General features: G+C 46.6%; 1 protein-coding gene across 1 annotated transcript; it reads left to right on the top strand.

Annotated features, from left to right (window-relative positions):
- Positions 1-20119: 20119 nt before the first annotated feature.
- Positions 20120-21585, top strand: LOC133242772 (cancer/testis antigen 1-like). Its single transcript, XM_061408925.1, has 3 exons — positions 20120-20483; positions 20952-21077; positions 21274-21585. The coding sequence occupies exons 1-3, from the start codon at positions 20143-20145 to the stop codon at positions 21410-21412; spliced, it is 606 nt and encodes a 201-aa protein (XP_061264909.1). The 5' UTR covers positions 20120-20142; the 3' UTR covers positions 21413-21585.
- Positions 21586-23915: the final 2330 nt, after the last annotated feature.

Below are 23915 nucleotides of genomic sequence, written 5' to 3'. Positions count from 1 at the left end.
CTGGGTCCGCCAGGGAAGCCAAAACAAGGAGTCCTATACAGTATGAGAGTGAGTTTATGTTTGTGTATGTGTTAGGAAGTGCTGTAATTTCATTATTTTACATGTAGCTGTCCAGTTTTCCCAGCACCATTTTTGTAGAAATTGATGAGCTGATTTCTTAAACAAATATTTTCTTTCTTTCTTTCGCCCCATCGGGCCTTATTTGGGGAATGTGGAAAATCATTGTGTCATGCGGGATCTTTTATTGCAGTGCACAGACACTCAAGTCGTGATGCCAAGGCTCAGTAGTTACCCCACTGCATGTAGGATCTTAGCTCCCTGACCAGAGATCGAAGTGATGTGCCCCTCATTGTGAGGCAGGTTCTTTCTTAAAAGATTCATTTGTCTCTTTTGCTGTCTCGTACACCGGGTTATTGTTACCATCTTTCTAAATTCCATATATATGTGTTAGTATACTGTATTTATGTTTTTCCTTCTGGCTTACTTCACTCTGTATAATAGGCTCCAGTTTCATCCACCTCATTAGAACTGATTCAAATGTATTCTTTTTAATGGCTGTTTAATACTCCATTGTGTATATGTACCACAGCTTTCTTATCCATTCATCTGCTGATGGACATCTAGGTTGCTTCCATGTCCTGGCTATTATAAACACTGCTGCGATGAACATTGGGGTACACGTGTCTCTTTTCCTTCTGGTTTCCTCAGTGTGTATGCCCAGCAGTGGGGTTGCTGGATCATAAGGCAGTTCTATTTCCAGTTTTTTAAGGAATCTCCACACTGTTCTCCATAGTGGCTGTACTAGTTTGCATTCCCACCAACAGTGTAAGAGGGTTCCCTTATCTCCACACCCTCTCCAGCATTTATTATTTGTAGACTTTTGGATCGCAGCCATTCTGACTGGTGTGAAATGGTACCTCATAGTGGTTTTGATTTGCATTTCTCTGATAATGAGTGATGTTGAGCATCTTTTCATGTGTTTGTTAGCCATCTGTATGTCTTCTTTGGAGAAATGTCTATTTAGTTCGTTGGCCCATTTTTTGATTGGGTCGTTTATTTTTCTGGAGTTGAGCTGTAGGAGTTGCTTGTTTATTTTTGATATTAGTTGTCTGTCGGTTGCTTCATTTGCTATTATTTTCTCCCATTCTGAAGGCTGTCTTTTAACATTGCTAATAGTTTCCTTTGATGTGCAGAAGCTTTTAAGGTTAATTAGGTCCCATTTGTTTATTTTAGCTTTTATTTCCAATATTCTGGGAGGTGGGTGCACTGGGACGGCCCAGAGGGATGGTATGGGGAGGGAGGAGGGAGGAGGGTTCGGGATGGGGAACACATGTATACCTGTGGCTGATTCATTTTGATATTTGGCAAAACTAATACAATTATGTAAAGTTTAAAAATAAAATAAAATTAGAAAATAAAGATTCATTTGTTTGTTTATGTAATTTTGTCTGGGCTGGGTCTTTGCTGCTGCACACATGGGGTTTTTCTGGTTGTGGTGAGTGGGGGCTACATTCCAGTTGTAGCAGATAAACTTCTCATTGGGGTGACTTCGCTTGTTGCAGAGCACAGGCTCTAGGCGCTCTGGCTTCAGTAGTTGGCAGCTGTTGGGCTCTAGAGCATAGGCTCAGCCGTTGTGGGGCTTGGGCTTAGCGGCCTTTTAGCTTGTGGGATCTTACCAGAGCAGAGATCAAACCCATGTTCCCTGGATTGGCAGGTTGAGTGTCAACCACTGGACAACCAGAGAGGTCCCTGAGAAGCTGATACTGAAATTTATGTAAGAACAGAAGCCCAATGATGGCCCAAAGAATTGTGACTATACACAGATAAAAAGACTAAGACAGTCTAATTTCATAGCTTACTGTACATGTCCAGCACTGGAGCTGTGGATCCATGGGACAAGACTGACAATCCGGAAGCATTTCCAACTTTTAAGTTTAATCAGGTCCCACTTGTTTACTTTTGTTTTTATTTCTGTTACTCTAGGAAATGGGCCATAGTTTTATTTATGTCATAGAGTGTTCTGCCTGTGTTTTCCTCTAAAAGTTTTATAATAGTTTCTAGTCTTCCATTTAGGTCTGTAATCCATTTTGCATTTATCTTTATGTATGCTGTTTGGAAGTGTTCTAATTTCATTCTTTTACATGTAGCTGTCCAGTTTTCCCAACACCATTTATTGAACCAGCTGTCTTTGTTCCATTGTACATTCTTACCTCCTTTGTCAAAAATAAGGTCCTGGGGCGGTCCTAAAATGATGGAGGAATGGGAATGGGAGACCACTTTCTCCCCCATCACAAATTCATCAAAAGATCATTTGCATGCTGAAGAACTTCCATGAAACAACTTCTGAACACTGGCAGAGAACACCACGCTCCCAGAAAGGAATCCCATTCTCTTCAAAAGGAGGTAGGACAAAATATAACAGACAGAGAGGCAAAACAGTTAGGGACAGAGACAGTCCTAGGGAGGGATTCATGAAGGAGGAGAAGTTTCCAAACAGCTGGAAACCAAGTTTCCAAACAGCTGGAAACCCTCTCACCTGCGAATCTGTGGGGAGTTTGGAATCTCAGAGGGCAACATAACTGGGAGAAAGAACAAAAATCCCCACAGAATAGGCGCCTAACCACAACTCCCAGTGGAAAAGTAGCCCAGATGCTTTTGTCTGCCACGAGCGAGCAGGAGCTGGATAGGGAGGTGTGGGTTCCATGCTTAGGGTAAGGACCAGGCCTGAATGCCCTGAGGACAATCTGCGGGAGCTATCATGAAATAGCAACCCACAGAGAAAAAAAGAGAGAGAGAGAACTTTCCAGCAAAAGGCTCTAACCCAAGGTACAGCCTGGCCCTGGCCACTCAGAGAACAAAGGACTGAGCGAATAACAAAGGAGAGCTGGCTGGCTGCGGGATGGCCCCTCGCCCGCCAGAGGCAGAGAGGCAGGCGTGTGACAGCCGTAGCCAGAAGGCGAGGGGCCATCTCAGCCGCAGAGATGGCATCCTCCACCAAACTGTGAGCAGGCTCCCAGTTGCTAACCATGTCTTCCTGGGATCCTGGACGGTTGACATCTGCCCGGAGGGTCACAGCCTGAGATCAGCTTCCTAGACAAGACATAGGCACACCTGAGATGGTGCCCTCCCAGTGCACCCGGGAAACCAAACAGCCAGACCAGGGAGGTGATTAAGATGCACGGTCCACCTGGGACTGTGCGCTCGCCAAGCACCTGGCTGGCTGAGGTGCTCAGACCTGGGAAGGGCACAAAACTCACGCCCAGCCAAGCCTGTGCCCTTGTGCAGTACCCAAGAACCTGAACCTGAGCAGCTCAGCTCTGTGAGGTGCACGAAACACAGGGTCTGCTTTGGACAGTTCCCCTGCAGAGCAACTTGGAGCCTAAGCAGTGTAGACCGGGAAAGCACATGCCGTGGTGAGCTGGGGCTAACCCAGTGTGGTCCATACACTGCGAGCACTCCCCACACACGCCAGTGATGTTTGTTTGCTGTGTTCCTCCCTCCCCTCAACACAACTGAACAAATGAGCCTAAATAAGTGACCCCCCTGCCCCCTTGTGTGAGGTCAGAAATTAGACACTGAAGAGACTTGCAAACAAAGGAAGCCAAAATAAACAAAGAAGAGGGAACCACTCTGGAACTGACAGGAGCAACAAATTAAAACCCTGTAGTTAGCATTGACTAAGTATTGGAAGGGGCCTATAGACCTTGAGAAGAAGTATAAGCTGGAACAAGGAACTATCTGAAACTGAACTGACCCCACATTGCCCTCAACAGCTCCAGAGAAATTCCAAGATATATTTTTACTATTATCATTTTTTATAATAATAACACCCATAATTTATAGAATTTCTGCACTTGACATATTTTATATATTTGGAATCCACAAAAATAGCCTTACATTTTTGAATTGCTCTTATTTTTAAGTTCTTTATTACTCCTTTAATTTTCATTTTTGCAACCTACTATTACCTTACCAAAACAAGACCCTATTTTTAAAGCAAATTTCATATATATATCTTTTATAATATTTGTGATTGATTTTGTTTCATGTTTTTAATATTGTATTTTTGAGAGTCTAAATTCTACTCTAGATTTTTCATCTTTGGTTTTTTGTATTTGTTATCAATTTTGTACCTTTAAGAATCTAATATTCAGTGTCCATTTCACTTAGGGGTGTGATTACTGGCTTGATTGCTCTCTCCTCTTTTGGCTCTCCCCTTTCTCCCCCAGGTCACCTCTATCTCCTCCCTCCACCTTCTCTTCTCTACTTAACTCTGTGAATCTCTCTGGGTGTTCCAGGCTGTGGAGAACACCTAGGGAACTGATTACTGGCTAGACTGGGCTCTCCCACTTTGACTCCCTTTCTTCTCCTCCTGGTCACCTCTATCTCCCTCCTCCCTCTTCTCTTCTCTGTGTAACTCTGTGAACCTCTCTGGGTGCTCCAGATAGTGGAGAGCACATGGGCAAAGAATATTAGGAAAAGCAAAGAAAGGAATAAATGTAGAAAAAAAATAATTTAAAAAAAATAAAATTTAAAAAATATAAAAGGAAAAATAAAGTAAAATTCCACAGAAGTCAAACAGCCCAATGTAGAGGCACAGGTTTATAACAACAATAAAAACTGTTACTGAGGAAAACAAAACCAAAAACAACTTCAAAAGTTTAATTAGATTTCGTAGTGCCAATAAAATAGACAACTACAACACAGGGTGAAAACAAAAGGGAAAAAAATGAAAAAATATCCAAAAGAGTCTACAGAGCAAGTGAAAACACAAGAATAATGTTTTTCTTGAACCAATGCTCAGAGTCCTTTCCCTCACTGGGAATCACAATCCACCTCACCTCCCTAGGATGCCCTCCAAAACTGTGCTGATCTCTGGACCTGTCGTGGGGCCAGCTCAGATTCTACTCTGGCCCTACTGTTTGTTCTTGTGTGTTCTTGTGTGAATCTGTGTGTTCTTGCCTCCAATGTCCACAGCTATCAGAACCAGAGAGTTTTGTTTTGTGGGAGCTCTCAATGTTGTTTATATATTCCATAGACATAGAGTCTGCCTAGCTGATTGTGTGGATTTAATCTGCAGCTTGTACAGCTTACTGGAAGGTTTTAGGTCTTCTTGCTTAGACACACTGCCCCCGGCTTTCCATTACGCTTTTATTTTCACCTCTGCATGTGGAAACCAGTATTGCCCAATATGCTCCAGTATTCTTTCCTGGAGAAAACCCCTGACAGAGAAGCCTGACAGGCCACAGCCTACAGGGTCGCAAAGAGTTGGGCACGGCCAAAGTGACCCTGTGTGCATAGACGCAAGATTTTTTTGCCTGGGGCACCTCTGCCCCAGGGACAGTTAAGTGTGAAGGTGGTGCAGCTGCTTGGCTTGCGGGGACCGTGTCAGCACAAAGTGTGCAGGTACACAAACTGCCTCCACCCCAAGAGTTACGGACCTCAATTCATTTCAGTCGCTCAGTCATGTCTGACTATTTGTGACCCCATGGACAGCAGCATGCCAGGCTTCCCTGTCTATCACCAACTCCTGGAGCTTACTCAACTTCATGTCCATCGAGTCAATGATGCCATCCAACCATCTCATCCTCTTTCATTGCCTTCTCCTCCCGCCTTCAATCTTTTCCAGCATCAGGGACTTTTCCAATGAATTAGTTCTTCACATTAGGTGGCCAAGTACTGGAGATTCAGCTTCAGCATCAGTCCTTCCAGTGAATATTCAGGACTGATTTCCTTGAGGATTGGCTGGTTTGATCTCCTAGCAGGCCAAGGGACTCTCAAGAGTCTTCTCCAACACCACAGTTCAAAAACATTAATTCTTCGGCGCTAAGCTTTCCTTACGGTCCAACTCTCACATCCATACATGACTACTGGAAAAACCACAGCTTTGACTAGACAGACATTTGCTGGCAAAATAACGTCTCTGCTTTTTCATACACTCTCTGGGTTGGTCGTAACTTTTCTTCCAAGGAGCAAGCCTCTTTTAATTTCATGGGTGCAGTCACCATCTGCAGTGATTTTGAAGCCCCAAAACCTTAGGTGTCTCACTGTTTCCATTGCTTCTCCATGTATTTGCCAAGAAGTGATGGGACCAGATGCCGCAATCTCTGTTTTCTGAATGTTGAGTTTTAAGCCACCTTTTTCTTTTTTTTCTTTTTTTAAAATTTTATTTTATTTTTAAACTTTACATAATTGTATTAGTTTTGCCAAATATCAAAATGAATCCGCCACAGGTATACATGTGTTCCCCATCCTGAACCCTCCTCCCTCCTCCCTCCCCATACCATCCCTCTGGGTCGTCCCAGTGCACTAGCCCCAAGCATCCAGTATCGTGCATCGAACCTGGACTGGCAACTCGTTTCATACGTGACATTTTACATGTTTCAATGCCATTCTCCCAAATCTTCCCACCCTCTCCCTCTCCCACAGACTCCATAAGACTGTTCTATACATCAGTGTCTCTTTTGCTGTCTCGTACACGGGGTTATTGTTACCATCTTTCTAAATTCCATATATATGCGTTAGTATACTATATTGGTGTTTTTCTTTCTGGCTTACTTCACTCTGTATAATAGGCTCCAGTTTCGTCCACCTCATTAGAACTGATTCAAATATATTCTTTTTAATGGCTGAGTAATACTCCATTGTGTATATGTACCATGGCTTTCTTATCCATTCATCTGCTGATGGACATCTAGGTTGCTTCCATGTCCTGGCTATTATAAACAGTGCTGCGATGAACATTGGGGTACACGTGTGTTTTTCCCTTCTGGTTTCCTCAGTGTGTATGCCCAGCAGTGGGACTGCTGGCTCATAAGGCAGTTCTATTTCCAGTTTTTTAAGGAATCTCCACACTGTTCTCCATAGTGGCTGTACTAGTGTTCAAATCTCCTCTTTCACTTTCATCAAGAGGCTCCTTAGTTCTTCTTCAGTTTCTGCCATAGGGGTGGGGACATCTACGTATCTGATGTTATTCATATTTCTCCCAGCAATCTTGATTGCAGCTTGTGCTTCATCCAGCCCAGCATTTTGTGTGATGTACACTGCATATAAGTTAAACAAGCAGGGTGACAATATACAGTCTTGATATACTGCTTTCCCTATTTGGAAACAGTCTGTTGTTCCATGTCCAGTTCCAACTGTTGCTTCTTGGCTGGCATATAGATTTCTAAGGGGACAGATCAGATGGTCTGATATTCCCATCTCTTGAAGAATTTTCCACAATTTGCTGTGACCACAGAGTCAAAGACTTTAGTGTAGTCAATAAAGCAGAAGTAGATGTTTTTCTGGAACTCTCTTGCTATTTAATTTCATACTGTTCATGGGGTTCTCAAGGCAAGAAAACTGAAGTGGTTTTCCATTCCCTTCTCCAGAATTCCCTTCTCCTTTCTCTAACAGAAGCAGAAGATATTAAGAAGAAGTGGCAAAAATACAGAGAAGACTTGTACAGAAAAGAGCTTCATGACCCAGATAATCACGATGCTCTGATCACTCACCTAGAGGCAGATCCTGGAATGTGAAGTCAACTGGGCCTTAGGAAGCATCACAACAAACAAAGCTAGTGGAGGTGATGGAATTCCAGTTGAGCTATTTCAAATCCTGAAAGATGATGCTGGGAAAGTGCCGCATTCAATATGCCAGCAAATTTGGAAAACTCAGCAGTGGCCACAGGGCTGGAAAAGGTCAGTTTTCATTCCAATCCCAAAGAAAGGCAATGCCAAAGAATGCTCAAACTACCGCACAATTGCTCTCAACTCACACACTAGTAAAGTAATGTTCAAAATTCTGCAAACCAGGCTTCAGCATTACGTGAACCATGAACTTCCAGATGTTCAAGCTGGTTTTAGGAAAGGCAGAAGAACCAGAGATTAAATTGCCAACATCCACTGAATCATGAAAAAAGCAAGAGAGTTCCAGAAAAAACATCTATTTCTGCTTTACTGACTACACCAAAGCCTTTGACTGTGTGGATCACAATAAACTGTGGAAAATTCTGAAAGAGATGGGAATACCAGACCACCTGACCTGCCTCTTGAGAAACCTATGCAGGTCAGGAAGCAACAGTTAGAACTGGACATGGAACGACAGACTGGTTCCAAATAGGAAAAGGAGCACGTCAAGGCTGCATATTGTCACCCTGCTTATTTAACTTATATGCAGAGTACATCATGGGAAACGCTGGGCTGGAAGAAGCACAAGCTGGAATCGAGACTGCCGGGAGAAATATCAATAAGCTCAGATATGCAGATGACACCACCCTTATGGCAAAAAGTGAAGAGGACCTAAAAAGCCTCTTGATGAAAGTGAAAGAGGAGAGTGAGAAAGTTGGCTTAAAGCTCAACATTCAGAAAACTAAGATCATGGCATCTGGTCCCATCACTTCATGGCAGATAGATGGGGAAACAGTGGAAACAGTGGCAGACTTTATTTTTTGGGGGCTCCAAAATCACTGCAGATGGTGACTGCAGCCATGAAATTAAAAGACATTTACTCCTTGGAAGAAAAGTTATGACCAACCTAGATAGCATATTGAAAAGCAGAGATATTACTTTGCCAACAAAGGTCCATCTAGTCAAGGCTATGGTTTTTCCAGTGGTCATGTATGGATGTGAGAGTTGGACTGTGAAGAAAGATGAGCACTGAAGAATTGATGCTTTTGAACTGTGGTGTTGGAGAAGACTCTTGAGCGTCCCTTGGACTGCAAGGAGATCCAACCAGTCCATCCTAAAGGAGATCAGTTCTGGGTGTTCATTGGAAGGACTGATGCTGAAGCTGAAACTCCAGTACTTTGGCCACCTCATGCGAAGAGTTGACTCATTGGAAAAGACCCTTATGCTGGAAGGGATAGGGGGCAGGAGGAGAAGGGGACGACAGAGAATGAGATGGCTGGATGGCATCACCGACTCGATGGACATGAGTCTGAGTAAACTCTGGCAGTTGATGATGGACAGGGAGGCCTGGCGTGCTGTGACTCTTGGGGTCGCAACGAGTCGGACATGACTGAGTGACTGAACTGAATTGAACTGAACTGAACTTGCTTTTTCAATGATCCAACAGATATTGGCAATTTGATCTCTGGTTCCTCTGCCTGTTCTAAATGTAGCTTGAACCTCTGGAAGTTCACATTTCACATACTCTTGAAGCCTCAGTTGGAGAATTTTGAGCATTACTTTGCTAGCGTGTGAGACAAGTGCAGTTGTGGGGTAGTTTGAGCATCCTTTAGCATTGCCTTTCTTTGGGATTCAAATGAAAACTGACCGTTTCCAGTCCAGTGGTCATGGCACAGTTTTCCAAATTTCTTTGGAGATCCAATTTTGCTGCCATATTGAGTGCAGCACTTTCACAGCATCATCTTTGAGGATTAGAAATAGCTCAACTGGAGTTCTATCACTTCCACTAGCTTTGTTCTTAGTGATGCTTCCTAAGGCCCATTTGACTTCGCATGCCAGGATGTCTGGCTCTAGGTGAGTGATCATACCCTCATGGTTATCTGGGTCATGAAGACCTTTTTTGTATAGTTCTTCAGTGTATTCTTGCCACCTCTTCTTAATATCTTCTGCTTCTGTTCGATCCATATTACTTCTGTTCTTTATTGTGCCCATCTTTTCATGGAATGTTCCCTTGGTATCTCTAATTTTCTTGAAGTGATCTCTAGGCATTCCCATTCCATTGTTTTCTTCTATGTCTTAGCATTGATCGATGAAGAAAGGTTTTTATATCTCCTTGTTATTATTTGGAACTCTGCATTCAAATGGGTACTATAGATTTCCATTTCACCTTTGCCTTTAGCTTCTCTTCTTTTCTCAGCTATTTGTAAGGCCTCCACAGACAACCATTTTGCCTTTTTGCATTTCTTTTTCTTGGGGATGGTCTTGATCACTGCCTCCTGTACAATGTCACAAACCTCTGCCCATAGATGTCAGACACTCTGTCTATCAGATCTAATGCCTTGAATCTATTTGTCACTGCCACTGTATTATCATAAGGGATTTGATTTTGGTCATACCTGAATGGTCTAGTAGTTTCCCCTACTTTCTTCAATTGAAGTCTAAATTTGGCAATTAGGAGTTCATGATCTGAGCCACAGTCAGCTCCCAGTCTTGTTTTTGCTGACTTTATAGTGCTTCTCCATCACTGGCTACAACGAATATAATCAATCTGATTTTAGTATTGACCATCTGGTGATGTCCATGTGTAGAGTCTTCTCCTGTGTTGTTGGAAGAGGGTGTTTGCTACGTGACCAGTGGGTTCTCTTTGCAACACTCTGTTAGCCTTTGCCCTGCTTCACTTTGTGCTCCAAAGCCAAATTACTCTGTTACTCCAGTATCTCTTGACTTCCTACTTTTGCATTCCAGTCCCATATAATGTAAAGGAATCTTTTTTGGGGTGTTAGTTCTAGAAGGTCTTGTAGGTCTTCATAGAGCTGTTCAACTTCAGCTTCTTCAGCATTGCTGGTTGGGGCATGGTTATGTCATTACTGGTCATGGCCCTATCTGAGTCTTTTTGTGGGCCTCTTGTATCTGACGATCAGAAGATCTTTTTGGCCAGTCTTTCTCTGTAGCTCTGCCCATTTAAGCAGTTAGAGGGCTCCCTTGCCTGGGGTCCTTCTTGTTGTTTCACACATCAGGCACTTAAAGGGTCCCCCTGGATGGGCTCGTACTCTATAGATCAGCACATTAGGCACGTAAAAGGGGACCCTGGGTGGGGTCCTACTCTGCAGTTCAGTGCATCAGGCGTTTGATGGGTGAGCTTCTCTATTATTCATCTCTGGATGCTGGCGGGTGGGGAGAGAAAGGCTATGGTTACCTGTGACTCAGCAGTATCACCTTGCTTCCGTGGCTGCTCGACTTTCTCCACAGGCATTTCCCACCACAGACTCCTCCCTCACATCCCCTCTATCCATCTCTCCACAGTCAACAGCAGCCCTCGCCCTGGGATTGTTCCACAATCCCTAAATTCCAGCTTGCAGCCGCTGTGCCTTCCAGGGGACCTGTGTCCCTGTCCGGGCTATCTATGGTGGCAGCAAAGACTGTCTGATTCTCATTGCATTTAGGCTGCCACACAGATCAGCTGTTTCACTCCCAGCCTTAAATGTTTCTTCTCTGTATCAGACAATTGCCCCGATGTGGGTATCGGACCCCTTCTTCAGTTCTCCCACCCACTGAGTTCAGTTCTAGTCCTACAAATACTCCTGGTTTTCCCACTGGTTCGTTCTTCCTCCCGAGTTTTGTGAGGTTCCATATATTCTTTCCCACTGATCAGGTACTCCTGTCAGCTCTCAGCTGGTGTTCTGCATGCACTTCTGGGTCTCAAGGTGTATTTCTGATGTATCCATGGTGAGACATGTACTCCATATCTACCTATTCCTCCACCATCTTGTTCTCCCGCAGTTTTTTGTTTCTTGATAGTCTCTCCAGACTAGACTGTAACCTGCATGGAGACCAGAAATGGTGTCCAACAAAAAATGTTCCTTGAATTACCGAATAGATAAAACTATTATAGAAAAATATAAGAAAATGGCCTTGTGAGCTAAGAGTAGGGAAGTACTTCCTAAACATTGTTTTAAGCCCATAACAGATTAATATCAAGAATATACAAATATTTTTAATATCCTATTATCATCAAGAAACTAAGGGCAATTGCAATTTATAGAAATGGGCGAAGGACATGAATAGGCTAGTTATAGAAGATAAAAACCCCAAAAGTTGCAGGATACGGTAGGAATGGAGATGGTAGCAGCCATAGCAGGGAGCATCCTGGCATGACTGAATCCAGTGAAGCCTGCACATCCCTGAGCTCCAGAATTTATGCCCTGGGAAACTGTGACAAGTCCCCTCAGTGGGGTGTATGAGGGTGCCCTCACGGTGTCGTCTGTGGAGGCAGGAGTATATACCCTAGATCCTTGCATGAGATATTCTTTGGGCTTTCCTCCCACATGTCTGACCAGAGTGTCCACACTTACTCTCTGCATTCTCATGTGATTCTGGATCTGCCTTGACACAGTTTGTCCCCAGGAATGATGGTGGAAACACATCAATATCTGCTAAACTTACAACTGAAACTGTAACGTCTGCTCGTGGCTCCCCCTTTGCAGCACCCACAGGAAGACTGGGACAGAGAGCTCATTTGGTCACCTATAAGCAACTGCGAGGCTTTATTTTCCACTTGGTTTTCATACAGGATCCCTTAGTCCAGCTCTGCCCTGCTTTTTACTTAGAGAGGCTGGCCCGCTCTCCTCCCCTCCTGTTGATTTTATTGATTAATTTTTGCATATGTTGGGTCCTCTTCCTTCCTTCCTTCCTTCCTTCCAGGCTTTCTCTACTTGTAAGAAGGGGGGCTAAATTCTCATTGCTGTGCACAGGCTTCTCACTGTGGTCACTTTGCTTATTGCAGAACATGGGCTCTAGAGCACAGGCTCAGTAGGTATGGGGCATGGGCTCAGTTGCTCCGTGGCATGTTGAATCTTCCCAGACCAGGCATCAAAGCAATGTCCCTTGTATTGGCAGGTGTATTGCTGACCACTGAACCCCCAGGGAAGTCCTACACATGTATCATCTTGCTCTGCCCTGAACTGTAACCACTCTAACCTCTGCTTTCTCCTGGATTAAAAATATATGTGTATATGTGTGTGTGTGGGCTCAATCGTGTCTGACTTTTGTGACCCATGGAGTGGAACCCGCCAGGCTCCCTGTCCATGGGATTTTCCAGGCAAGAATATTGGAGTGAGTTCCCATTTCCTTCTCCAGGGGATCTTCCCCACCAAGGGGTTGAACCTGTGTCTGTTGTGTCTCCCGCCTTGGCAGTCTGATCCTTTACCACTAGCAGCACCTTTCTTTTGAAAGTCTGAAAGAAAGTGTGTGGCTTTATAAGCTGGACCACCTGAATCATTTCCCCTACAAGGAGTTCACTGACACCAGTCACTCACGCCTGCAGCATGTCCCTTACAACTCCTTTCACATAGGTCCAGCTTAGCATCAGCAGCCTTTGACACAACCCCCTTGCATGTGTTTCAACCTAAATACCAGCTTTATTACTGGTGAAACTTATTGGGAAGAACGTGGCTTTGGCAGCTGTTGTTATTGTTCAGTCGCCCAGTGGTATCTGACTATTTGCAACCCCATGGACTGCAGCTTGCCAGGCCTCTCTTTCCCTCACTGTCCCCCAGAGTTTGCCCAAGTTCGTGTTCATTGCATCTCTGATGCCATCCAGCCATCTCATCCTCTGACATCCTCTTCTCCTTCTGCCCTCAGACTTTCCCAGCACCAGGGACTCTGCCAGTTCTGTCCTCCCTCTGCCACCCTCTCCTCTCTGGTGCGCTGCCTGCTAGCTCCAACAGCCTCTGCTCTGTGATTCCCCCTCGACACCCAGGGAGCTGGCTGGACATAGCCTGGGCAGTCTGTATAGACAGCAAGCTGGGGAAGCTGCACAGCTCATCTCTTAAGTGTCTCAGCTCCCAGAGATCACTGCTGATCCTCCCTGGCCTGATGCCCACTTTTATCACAGCCTGAGCTTCATATATTTTGGGCGCTTTTAAGAGGATCTTTGAAGCCAGTGGCAGGGCAGAGCCTTTGCTGTTCCTCCATATGTGTGAACAGAGTCTGCTGTGACAGAACCCGGAGAGCTCTGCCTCCATGCACTGGAGGGAGGCAGGTGTTGCTTCTGGGGATGGTGGCAATGGTCCTGGGCGTGACAGTGATGGAGTCTCTCACCCGCCAGCACCCAGCAGCACTAGTGGCTACAGTGATCCTTCCTTTCAAAATGTAAGCCAGATGTGTCTCCCCTGTTCAGTTCCCTTCACTGGATTTATTCTCACTCAGAGTATAAGCCAGAGGTCCTTATAATGACCTGATAGGACCCACGTGCTCATCTGTGAACCCCCACTGCCTCTGTACCTCCTCTGCTGTGCTCACTCTTGCTCACTCCATGCCGACCACACTGGCCTCTTGGCTGCACCCTCAACATTTCCAGGTTTTCTGAGGAATTAGTGCTTTTGCATAGTCTGTTCTCCCTGCCTTGACTATGCTCTCAAATATAGCTCCTGGCCACCTCCGTCATCTCCGAGTCTGCACAGGTCTCACCTTCTCCCCTGACTTCCTCCTGCATCCACCCTCCCCACAGCCTGGTGGGCAGTCAGTCTGCTTCATCCTGTTCTTTCCCACATTGCTCATCACTTTCTGTAATACACTATAATTTACAAATTTGTTTTACTTCCAGCCTCTTCCCAATAGAGATACTCGCTATTCTGACTTCTATCACCATAGAGTATGAAAATGAATTAAAAGTCATGTTGAAGACCAAAGTAAAGGAAATATTAAAATTTCAAGACAGATATGAAACAATTAGGTTGTGTTCTTTTCCGTGTAATAAACAGATGCTAAAACTTATTCAAATAAGTGGTTTTTACCATGAAACACAGACCATGAGAACACAGTGCAGGACAGAAGCCAAATGAAGGGACACATCCCATGGATTTGCCTCCCTTCCCCACTGAGGTCTCCCAGGAAGCAATGTCCGTGTGTGGTGCCAAGCGGGATCAGGTTCACAATCAGAATTGTGGAGTTCCAGTGACTGGAAGCCTTGATTGGAAAGGCCACCCTGTCCCTTAGGCCTTCCAGCACCCCATCTGCCATCAGTGAGGTGCCCATGTGGTAGCGTCTGTCTCAGGTCTGCTCTCTCCCATCAGGACCCCTGCTCCAGCCTGCACAGTGCCACTCTGTCTCAGAAAATAAAAACTAATTTAAAAAAAAAAAACAACAAATGGCACAATTAAAATAAAGAAATATTAATAAATGCAATTTAAGATCAAAGAAAATAAAGTAAAAGGTGGAAACTTAAGGAGGTGCCTGGTGGATTAGAGGGGCCAGAGCTCAAAGAGCCTGGGGCTCAGGTTAGGTTTCCTGGCCCTTGCTTCTTAGGTTAGCTTTGTGGGCCAAAATACCCTTCCTTAGATTGGGGGTTGGTCTGAAGTGTCAGGAAAAACCATTCACAGTAATCAGCCTGGTCTTTGACCAGGGTGAGGAAGTTCACGTGGCTTCCCCTCCTTTTTCTCAGCACCAGGATTCCCCTTGGCTGTAGGGTCTGTGCCTTTGCCTGGTTCCCCCAAACCCAAGCCCCAGCTACTCTGGTTGTCTCTGCCTTACATCATGGCCTAGAGACACTGCTGACCCAGCACCCAGGGCCGCTGGGAGCACCAGCTGTGGGGAAAAGAGAGGTGAGGACACAAGAGACCCCTGCTGTGGGGAGGCAGGCTGGGTACTCTTGCCTTCTAATGTCAGTACCAAAGGTCACCTTATCTGTGGTATCTGGCAGGGCCTTGATTTTACTGTCAACTATGGAAGCTAGTTTCTGACCCAGAAAAAAGACGTGGTTTGGCTGATCAGATGCAGTGCGTGTTCCAGCCACCTGCTGAACCGCTTGCAGTGAAGTAACATGGATGTGGGGCATTCCATGTGAGTCAAGTTAGGCCTGTTGTACTTGAAAACATCAGCAAAGTCTATTTTCAACACTCAGCCTTCAAAACATGTTCTGAGTTTTTATCAGAGGTCATTACATAAAACAAATAAGAGGACACTTAGGTTATGATTCTTCCTTATAACTTTTATTAATGCCAGAAGTGAAATAGTAAAAACACAGTGAATTTTTCAAAATGGCATGATTTTGTCACATTCTCTGGCTCCAGGGCTTGGGACTTCAACATCTTTTCCTGGGGACACAATCCAACCCACAGCCACCCTCCACCACCTCCCACTTCGCTCCGAGCACAAGCCCACAGCATGTCCCCTGAGGCCTCCACATCCAGTCCCTGTCAGCTCTCGGCCCCCTGTCCTGCTGCTCTCCTCTTCACCTACTCTGCTCCGGCCACACTGGTCTCCTCACACTCCCAAACCTCCCTCAAGTCCTCACTCAGTCTCTGTTTCAAACTGAAGCCGACCCCAACCACCTGGTTGAAAATGGAAAACCACTCCTCCAGTGCCCCTTCTCTTTTTCTTGTTGCACTTCAGGCCAGAGTTCTCACCACCTTCCCATAGGCTACATAGTGTAGTTCTTTTCTTGTTTCTTAACAGTCCTTCCTGGCTGGACTGGAACCTCTACGGAGGCCTGGAAAGGTGTCCAGTCAAAATTGTTCCTTGAGTTACCCAATAAATAAAGCTGCTATAGAAAATGTAAGTAAATATCCTTGTGAGCTAGGAGTAGGGAAGTACTTCCTAAACATTGTTTTAAGCCCATAACAGATCAAATCAAGAATATACTGATATTTTTGATATCCTGCTTATCATCAAGAATATAACTACAATTCTGATTTGTGCAAATGGGCAAAGGATACAAATAGGCCTTAAAGAAAGTGTGTGGCTTTACAAATTGGACCACCTGAATAACTTCTTCCAGAAGGAGTTCACTGACACCATCCACTCACGCCTGCTTGGAGTCCTTTTCCACTCCTTTCAAACTGGTCCAGCTTAGCATCTGCAGCCTTTGACACATCCCCCTTGCATGTGTTTCAACCTAAATATCAGCTTTATTACTGATGAAACTGATTGGGAAGAACGTGGCTTGGCCATCTGAGCCAAGTCAAGTTGCTGACTTCCCCAGCCTGGCTGAGACATGGGGATGGCCACCCTCAGGGAAACATGGGCCCCGAGGATTGCTCCACCTTCCCAGGCTGCTGCATCCCATGGTAAGCTTCATTTCCTGTCACACTCTGACATGTGTGACAGACCCATTTTCTTCCATACATATTATCTCTCAGATTTGCTTTCTCATACTGAGTCAGATTATCTGTCACACACACTCTTTCTGTAATATTCCTGTGTCACTCTATAATGCTCTTTCCATCACATTTTTCTCTCTCACACCTGATCTCTCCTAGACTCTATCTCTGACACTTTGTGTGCCACACACTCATGCTGTCATGGTATCTGTGAGAGAGTTAACTCAGTCAGGTTGCTAGGGAGACAAAGGCTTTTAAGGAGGAGGTGAACACTCTTTCTTTTTCACATTCTTTTTCCTTAGACATGGAGGCCTGGCAGGCAGCAGAATCTCTTGCTCAAGAACATGCTTTGTTTGAGCTCAGAACCTGTGTTATGGGAGAAGGTCTGGGTAAAACTTCCATGGCCTTGAGCTCTGGGTTAACCCATTTCTTCTGGTGAATATCCTGGTGAATATCCTGCTGATGTCATCCTCGGATATATGTTATGGGAAAGAGTCTGGGCAAAATTTTCATAGCCTTGAGTTATCCTTTTCTCTATACGCATCCTTTTTCTCTGTGCCCAAGCCACGCTCTTCCCAATCAGTTTCATCAGTAATAGAGCTGATATATAGGTTGAAACACAAGCAAGGAGGATGTGTCAAAGGCTGCAGATGGTAAGCTGGACCTGTTTGAAAGGAGTGAGAAAGGACTCCCAGCAGGCGTGAGTGAATGGTGTCAGAAAAGTATATAATGCTGTGCTTAAACTAGCAAACTGGGTACTCTTTCTACCCTGTTCTGATATCGATCTTAGAAGCTTTTTCTATAACATTCACTTGAATTAAATTTCTACTACACAAAGCTCTGAGTGACTGAACCTGCGTCTCTTGCTTCTGGAATTAAATGTTTTCCTTTGGAGACCATGGATCTGGAGGCACCGTTCACCATTCACTGTACACATTAAGTTATCATCTATCAATCTGGGGGCTTGCTACCTCTATACTATCATCTGCATCTTAGTCTCTTCCCATCACATTCTGTTCTTTGAAATTCCTGTCCCAATCACACATTCCCTCTGTCACACTCACTCAAAACCATGCACCTGTCACAGTGGTAAACTCTCTGAGAAACTCATTCTATCATAGTGCCTTTCCTTCATACTTCTGTCACTCTCTCGTCACACACAGTACTTGTCACTGGCATTATCATTTTCCTTTGCAGATCTCACCATTCAGACCCAAGTTAAGTCCCGTGCCTGATGGAGCTCTATGGTCATCATAGTTTTGAGAAATGCAGGAACCAAAACGCACAAGACTTTGAGCCGCTGGTGTTGGGGAGAGAGTGGGTGTGTGTGATTTGTGTGGAGGAGACCTGCATCATGGGAGACAGGATACCGACATGGCAATACTGTCTGAAAACTGACTTGATGGATGAACACATGGAAAGCACATGAAACAGTGCATGGGCTGCAGCAAGTGTTAGCTATCGCTACAGATGAAGAGCACAGGTACAGATGTGGAGTGGGCAGAGGGAGGACGCTGGTGGGTCATGTGGCTTAGTCCCTTGCCCTCTAGGCCATCATAGTCTAGTGAGCCCCCTTCTACAGCACGACTATCCTTACAAATGTCCCCCCAACCTGACAGTGGGCCCCTGAGGGAGAGATGTGTCCAGGTTCCCCGCTGGGGTCCTCTAAGCCACAGAGCAGGGAACAGACACAGGCATTAGACAGGATCTACCCACACCCTAAAACTGACTTGGAGCCAGATTGGAGAGAAACTGGGTAGGTGTGAAGGTGGACAGGGATGCCCCACCCCTGGGCAGCCACTGCCCGGTCCTCTCTCCCTGCACTGGGGGTGGGCAAAGGCTGCTGGCCTTGGATTTGAGAGCTGAGCGGACTCTCCAGCCAGGGGGTGGGGCTCAGGGACGGGAGAGGGCAAGAGACTGGGCAGTGTCCAGGGGAACATTGCTCTTCCCCCAGTCCTTGAGCGTATCAGGTTCCTCCGGTGCTTCTGAGGGGTCCCTGCATTCTGTGTGCCTGGAGCCCCAGGCAGCCCAGCCCCATGCCATCCCCAGTGAGTGCAACAGCAGTCCCCGCTTCCCTCCCCCAAGCAGGCAGGCACAGCAGGCTCCGCATCCCTGGTATCATGCCTCCAGGGCCGGGCCACCTCAGTCCCATGTGAAGGCACCTGTGTAAGCACAGAAGCAGACACATATGCCCATGTGAATGCATCTCAACCATGCTCTCTTTGACACACACATGTACACAGGGACACACCCATGTGCATGCACCTGACCACACACTCTCTTGCAACCAAACATACATGCCCATGTGCAAGCACCTCCACACACAGACACATGCACACGCCTATGTGCTGGAATCTGTGTATGTGCTCTCTCTCTGAAACACACCCACGCACACGCCGATGGGCAGGCACCTATGTAAGGGTACTCTCTCGAGCACACACACAGATACACACATTCACATGCCTATGTGCGTGAATCTGTGCACGTGCTGTCTCTTACAAACACACCCATACAGATGCCCATCTGCATGCACCTGCCCCTGCGCTCATGCACACAGACGCACATACACGCACGTGAGCTATGTGTGAGACACCAGAGGGACAGACCAGCCCTGACCCAGGGGTGCCCGACTCACTTCTGGGAGTCGATGACAGGGGCCTGCGCTCAGCAGGATGGTCACCTGTGAGCGACGCCAGGCTGGCTGCAGCACAGACATGGAGGTGCACAGGGACCAGGGCTTACTTGGGGTTTGCAAGCTTGGAGTGGCAACGGTCAGGTTCCCTGAAGAGTGGGGCAAGGTCCGTTTGAGCATGCGCACTGAGGAGCTGTCCCCACACTAAAGGGTGGCTGCTGCTAAGTCGTTTCAGTCGTGGCCGACTCTGTGCAACCCCATAGACGGCAGCCCACCAGACCCCCCGTCCCTGGGATTCTCCAGGCAAGAACACTGGAGTGGGTTGCCATTTCCTTCTCCAATGCATGAAAGTGAAAAGGGAAAGTGAAGTCGCTCAGTCGTGTCCGACTCTTAGCGACCCCATGGACTGCAGCCCACCAGGCTCCTCCGTCCATGGGATTCTCCGGGCAAGAGTACTGGAGTGGGGTGCCATTGCCCTGGAGCACCACCATTTACCAGGTTTCCAGGCCCGAGGCAGGGCTGACACAGAGAGCCCAGACCACGTGGGTATGTGTGTCTGCGCATGCGCGTTGGGGCTACACGGCACGCTAACGCGTGAAGTTTCGGCAGGGGGCACCCATTGCCTGAGAGCCTGCAGTCATCACGGGAACCGATGGTTGGTGGGAACCAATCGTGAGGCAGGACCAGAGTGTGTGTGCGCAGGCGCTCTGCCCGTGCTGAGTTTCAGGTCACAGTACAGAGCTGGGATCTGTAGGGACGGTTCAGTCTTTCCTGACGCGGAGGGAGGGGAGAGGGTTTCAAGATGGAGTCCGAGGCACATGGTGGAGGAGCCATGAGGGCAGCCGATGAAGACGCAGGTGCCGTGGCCTCTGCAGCGGGTACAGCACATGGCGGCCAAGGTGTGCCGGGTGGTGCTGCTGGCCACAATGGCCCTGGCATCCCAGCTGGCCCTGGAGACGCCGTCAGTCGAGAAGTCCCTGCCGGCTCCGGTGACATGGCTGATCCCAGAGGCCCCAGCGCTGCAGGAGAGTCAGGTGGCGCAGCCGCTGCCATTCCGCAGATCCCAGGGCCACCCAACGCACCAGGGCCTGGTGGAGACACTGCACCCGGAGCCAGAGTTCTGAGTAACCGAGTCTTCCAGTTGTATCCTATTCCAGGAGCCCCGGTGGGCCAGGCGGCTGCGAGGGTTGGGGTGTGGGCTAGGGGTGGTTTGGAGGGTTGCAGGTTGCGGAGCCTAAAGTATAGGAAGAGGGTACTCTGGGAGGCTGGAGGGTGTGGGTCAGGGGTGGTCTGGCTCTCAGTGCATGGTGGTGAGGAAAAACACCCTGAAGTGATCCAGAGGGTTGAGCGGTGATATGCAGGGAGTCCTGTGGTGGCCTTGTGGGAGAAGGTGGGTCTCCGTGAGCAGGGAGCCTGACGTACAGGCAAAATGACGAGTGTGGATAGTGGTGAGGAAAAGCAATCTGAAGGGAACTAGAGGGTCGGGCGGTGATATGCAGGGTGTTTGGCGGCGGCCATGAGGGAGAAGGCGGGTCTCCTCGAGCCCAGGGAGCCTGAAATACAGCCAAAATGACTGGTCCGTGGATGGTGCCTTAACCGTATTTCCACCAGCAGCTTCGGCATACCTTTCTCATCATACGCGGAGGCGGACAACGCGCGCCGCCTCCTGACTCGACTTACTCAACTGCGATGGCCGGTTCAGAGGGAGCTCTACATTAATGGCCACATGTTGGTTCTGTGAGTTCTAAAGGGGGCCGGGGCGAGGGAGGGAGTGGTGGGTGGTGACCAGTCTAGGCGCAGGAGGAGCCATAATGGTGGGTTAGGCCTAGAGGAGAAGTGTGGTGCTCTGGGCTTGGTCAGTGAGCGGGGACAGAGGGAGGACACGCTCTTCCTCCTCAGCGGGAACATGAATTTCATTTTCCCTCCCTTTTAGCCGATTGACTGCTGAAGACCATGCCCTGCTCCAGATGGCCATCCACTTCTGTCTGGAGCAGGCTTCCCTGGTGATGTGGATCTTGCAGAACTTCGTGCCCCACCTTTTTCCTCAGTCTCAGCACAGAAGAGAGCCTTAAAACTAGCCTATGTGCCCTAGTCTCAAATGTTATTCCCAAGAGCATTGCTTTCTGCAGTAGTTTGATCGGGCTTCATCTTGTGCCTGTGCTGCTGCTTGTGGGCTCAAGGTCCACATAGTTTGTTTGGGGATTGTGAACTGCAGAAAATAAAAGTGAGCTGTCTCTGACTTTAATTTTAGCTTGTTCACTTCCTAACGTTGCATTCATCTTCTGGTTGGAGGGAAGGTTCTCAGATCCAGATATCCAAGGAGTACAACCCAAGTGAAGACGATGTATGTAAGAAGTGGGAGAATAAGAAAGTTGTTTATTGCCATTCAGTATTGATTTTTAAATATTTTGTCAGTTCTATAGTTACATTTATATACTAAGATATAGTGCCAGAACATTGCTGTTCAGTCTCTAACTAGTGCCCAACTCTTTGCAACCCCATAGACTGTAGCACACGAGGCTCTGTGTCCCTGCTTTCTCCTGGAGTTTGTTCAACTTCGTGCTCATTGAGTGGGTTATGCTGTCAAACCATCTCATCCTCTATCCTCTCATCCTCCTTTTGCCTTCAATCTCTCCCAACATCAGGGTCTTTTCCAGTGAGTCACCTTTTCACATCTGCTGGCCAAAGTGTTGAAGCTTCAGGTTCAGCATCAGTCCTTCCAATGAAAATTCAGGACTGATTTCCTTTAGGATTGACTGGTTTGATCTTGTAGTCCAAGGCACTCTTAGGAGTATCCTTGAATCCTGAAACCATGCTAAACTCATTAATTAATTGCAATAGCTATTTTGTAGATCTCATTGAGCTTCCTACACAGACAATCTTTTGTCTGTAAATACATACACGTTTATTTCTTCCTTTCCAATTAATGCATTTTAACTGGTTTCTGTTAAAATGAAATTGCCAACACTTTGGCACCTGGTGTGAAGAGCCAATGACCCTGAATATGGGAGAGATTGAAGGCAGGAGGAGAAGGGAATGACAGAAGATGAGATGGTTGGATGGCATCACGTCTCAATGGACATGAGTTTAAGCAAGTTCTGGGAGATGATGAAGGACAGGGAAGCCTGGCGAGAAGCACTCCGTGGGGTCGTAAAGTGTTAGACTTGACTGAGTGACTGAACAACAACACGCTGGTTTCTGTTATAATGGATTGGAGTTTCCTGCTTCTTTGCCTCCTGGTAATTTTACATTGGATGTCAAACATTATCAAATTTCCCTTGCATGCTTGATATTTTTCTATTCCTAAACTTATTCTTGAGCTTTATTCTGGAATCCTGTTAAGATGCTTGGAAACAGTTTGATCCTTTTGGGTCTTACTTTTTAAGATTGGCTCTGTAGGACCAGATCTTAGTGTAGGATGAACTTAATTAACTGAAATCGTCCATGTCTGAGAAGGCTGTAGCTGGAAACAAGGACTCTTTTTAAAAATTTTTTTATGAAAATTATTTATTTTGGGGTGTGTCACCTCTTGTTAACTCTGTGCAGGTTTTCTGTGCTTGAAGCCATCAGGGGCTACTCTCTAATTGCTGAACTCAGGCTTCTCATGCAGAGCCTTCTCTCGTTGAGGAGCAGGGACTCTAGATCGGGGTGAGCTCAGTAGATGTGGCACACCGGCTTAGTTGCACTGGGCATGTGGGATCTTCCTGGCCCAGGGATCGAACCCATGTGGCCCGCATTGGCAGGCAGATTGTTAACCACTGGGTCCGCCAGGGAAGCCAAAACAAGGAGTCCTATACAGTATGAGAGTGAGTTTATGTTTGTGTATGTGTTAGGAAGTGCTGTAATTTCATTATTTTACATGTAGCTGTCCAGTTTTCCCAGCACCATTTTTGTAGAAATTGATGAGCTGATTTCTTAAACAAATATTTTCTTTCTTTCTTTCGCCCCATCGGGCCTTATTTGGGGAATGTGGAAAATCATTGTGTCATGCGGGATCTTTTATTGCAGTGCACAGACACTCAAGTCGTGATGCCAAGGCTCAGTAGTTACCCCACTGCATGTAGGATCTTAGCTCCCTGACCAGAGATCGAAGTGATGTGCCCCTCATTGTGAGGCAGGTTCTTTCTTAAAAGATTCATTTGTTTGTTTATGTAATTTTGTCTGGGCTGGGTCTTTGCTGCTGCACACACGGGGTTTTTCTGGTTGTGGTGAGTGGGGGCTACGCTGTAGTTGTAGCAGATAAACTTCTCATTGGGGTGACTTCGCTTGTTGCAGAGCACAGGCTCTAGGCACTCTGGCTTCAGTAGTTGGCAGCTGTTGGGCTCTAGAGCATAGGCTCAGCCATTGTGGTGCTTGGGCTTAGCGGCCTTTTAGCTTGTGGGATCTTACCAGAGCAGAGATCAAACCCATGTTCCCTGAATTGGCAGGTTGAGTGTCATCCACTGGACAACCAGAGAGGTCCCTGAGAAGCTGATACTGAAATTTATGTAAGAACAGAAGCCCAATGATGGCCCAAAGAATTGTGACTATACACAGATAAAAAGACTAAGACAGTCTAATTTCATAGCTTACTGT

Source organism: Bos javanicus, chromosome X (assembly GCF_032452875.1).
Source record: "Bos javanicus breed banteng chromosome X, ARS-OSU_banteng_1.0, whole genome shotgun sequence".
NCBI lineage: Eukaryota > Metazoa > Chordata > Mammalia > Artiodactyla > Bovidae > Bos > Bos javanicus.
This window is presented reverse-complemented; position numbering and strand designations above follow the sequence as displayed.

Excerpts from the sequence above, each read along its gene's own strand:
- LOC133242772 (XM_061408925.1), top strand. The coding sequence starts at position 20,143 with ATGGAGTCCGAGGCACATGGTGGAGGAGCCATGAGGGCAGCCGATGAA. Across the intron at positions 20,484-20,951 it reads AGTAACCGAGTCTTCCAGTT|CAGCTTCGGCATACCTTTCT; the intron begins GTATCCTATTCC and ends TATTTCCACCAG. Across the intron at positions 21,078-21,273 it reads AATGGCCACATGTTGGTTCT|CCGATTGACTGCTGAAGACC; the intron begins GTGAGTTCTAAA and ends CCTCCCTTTTAG.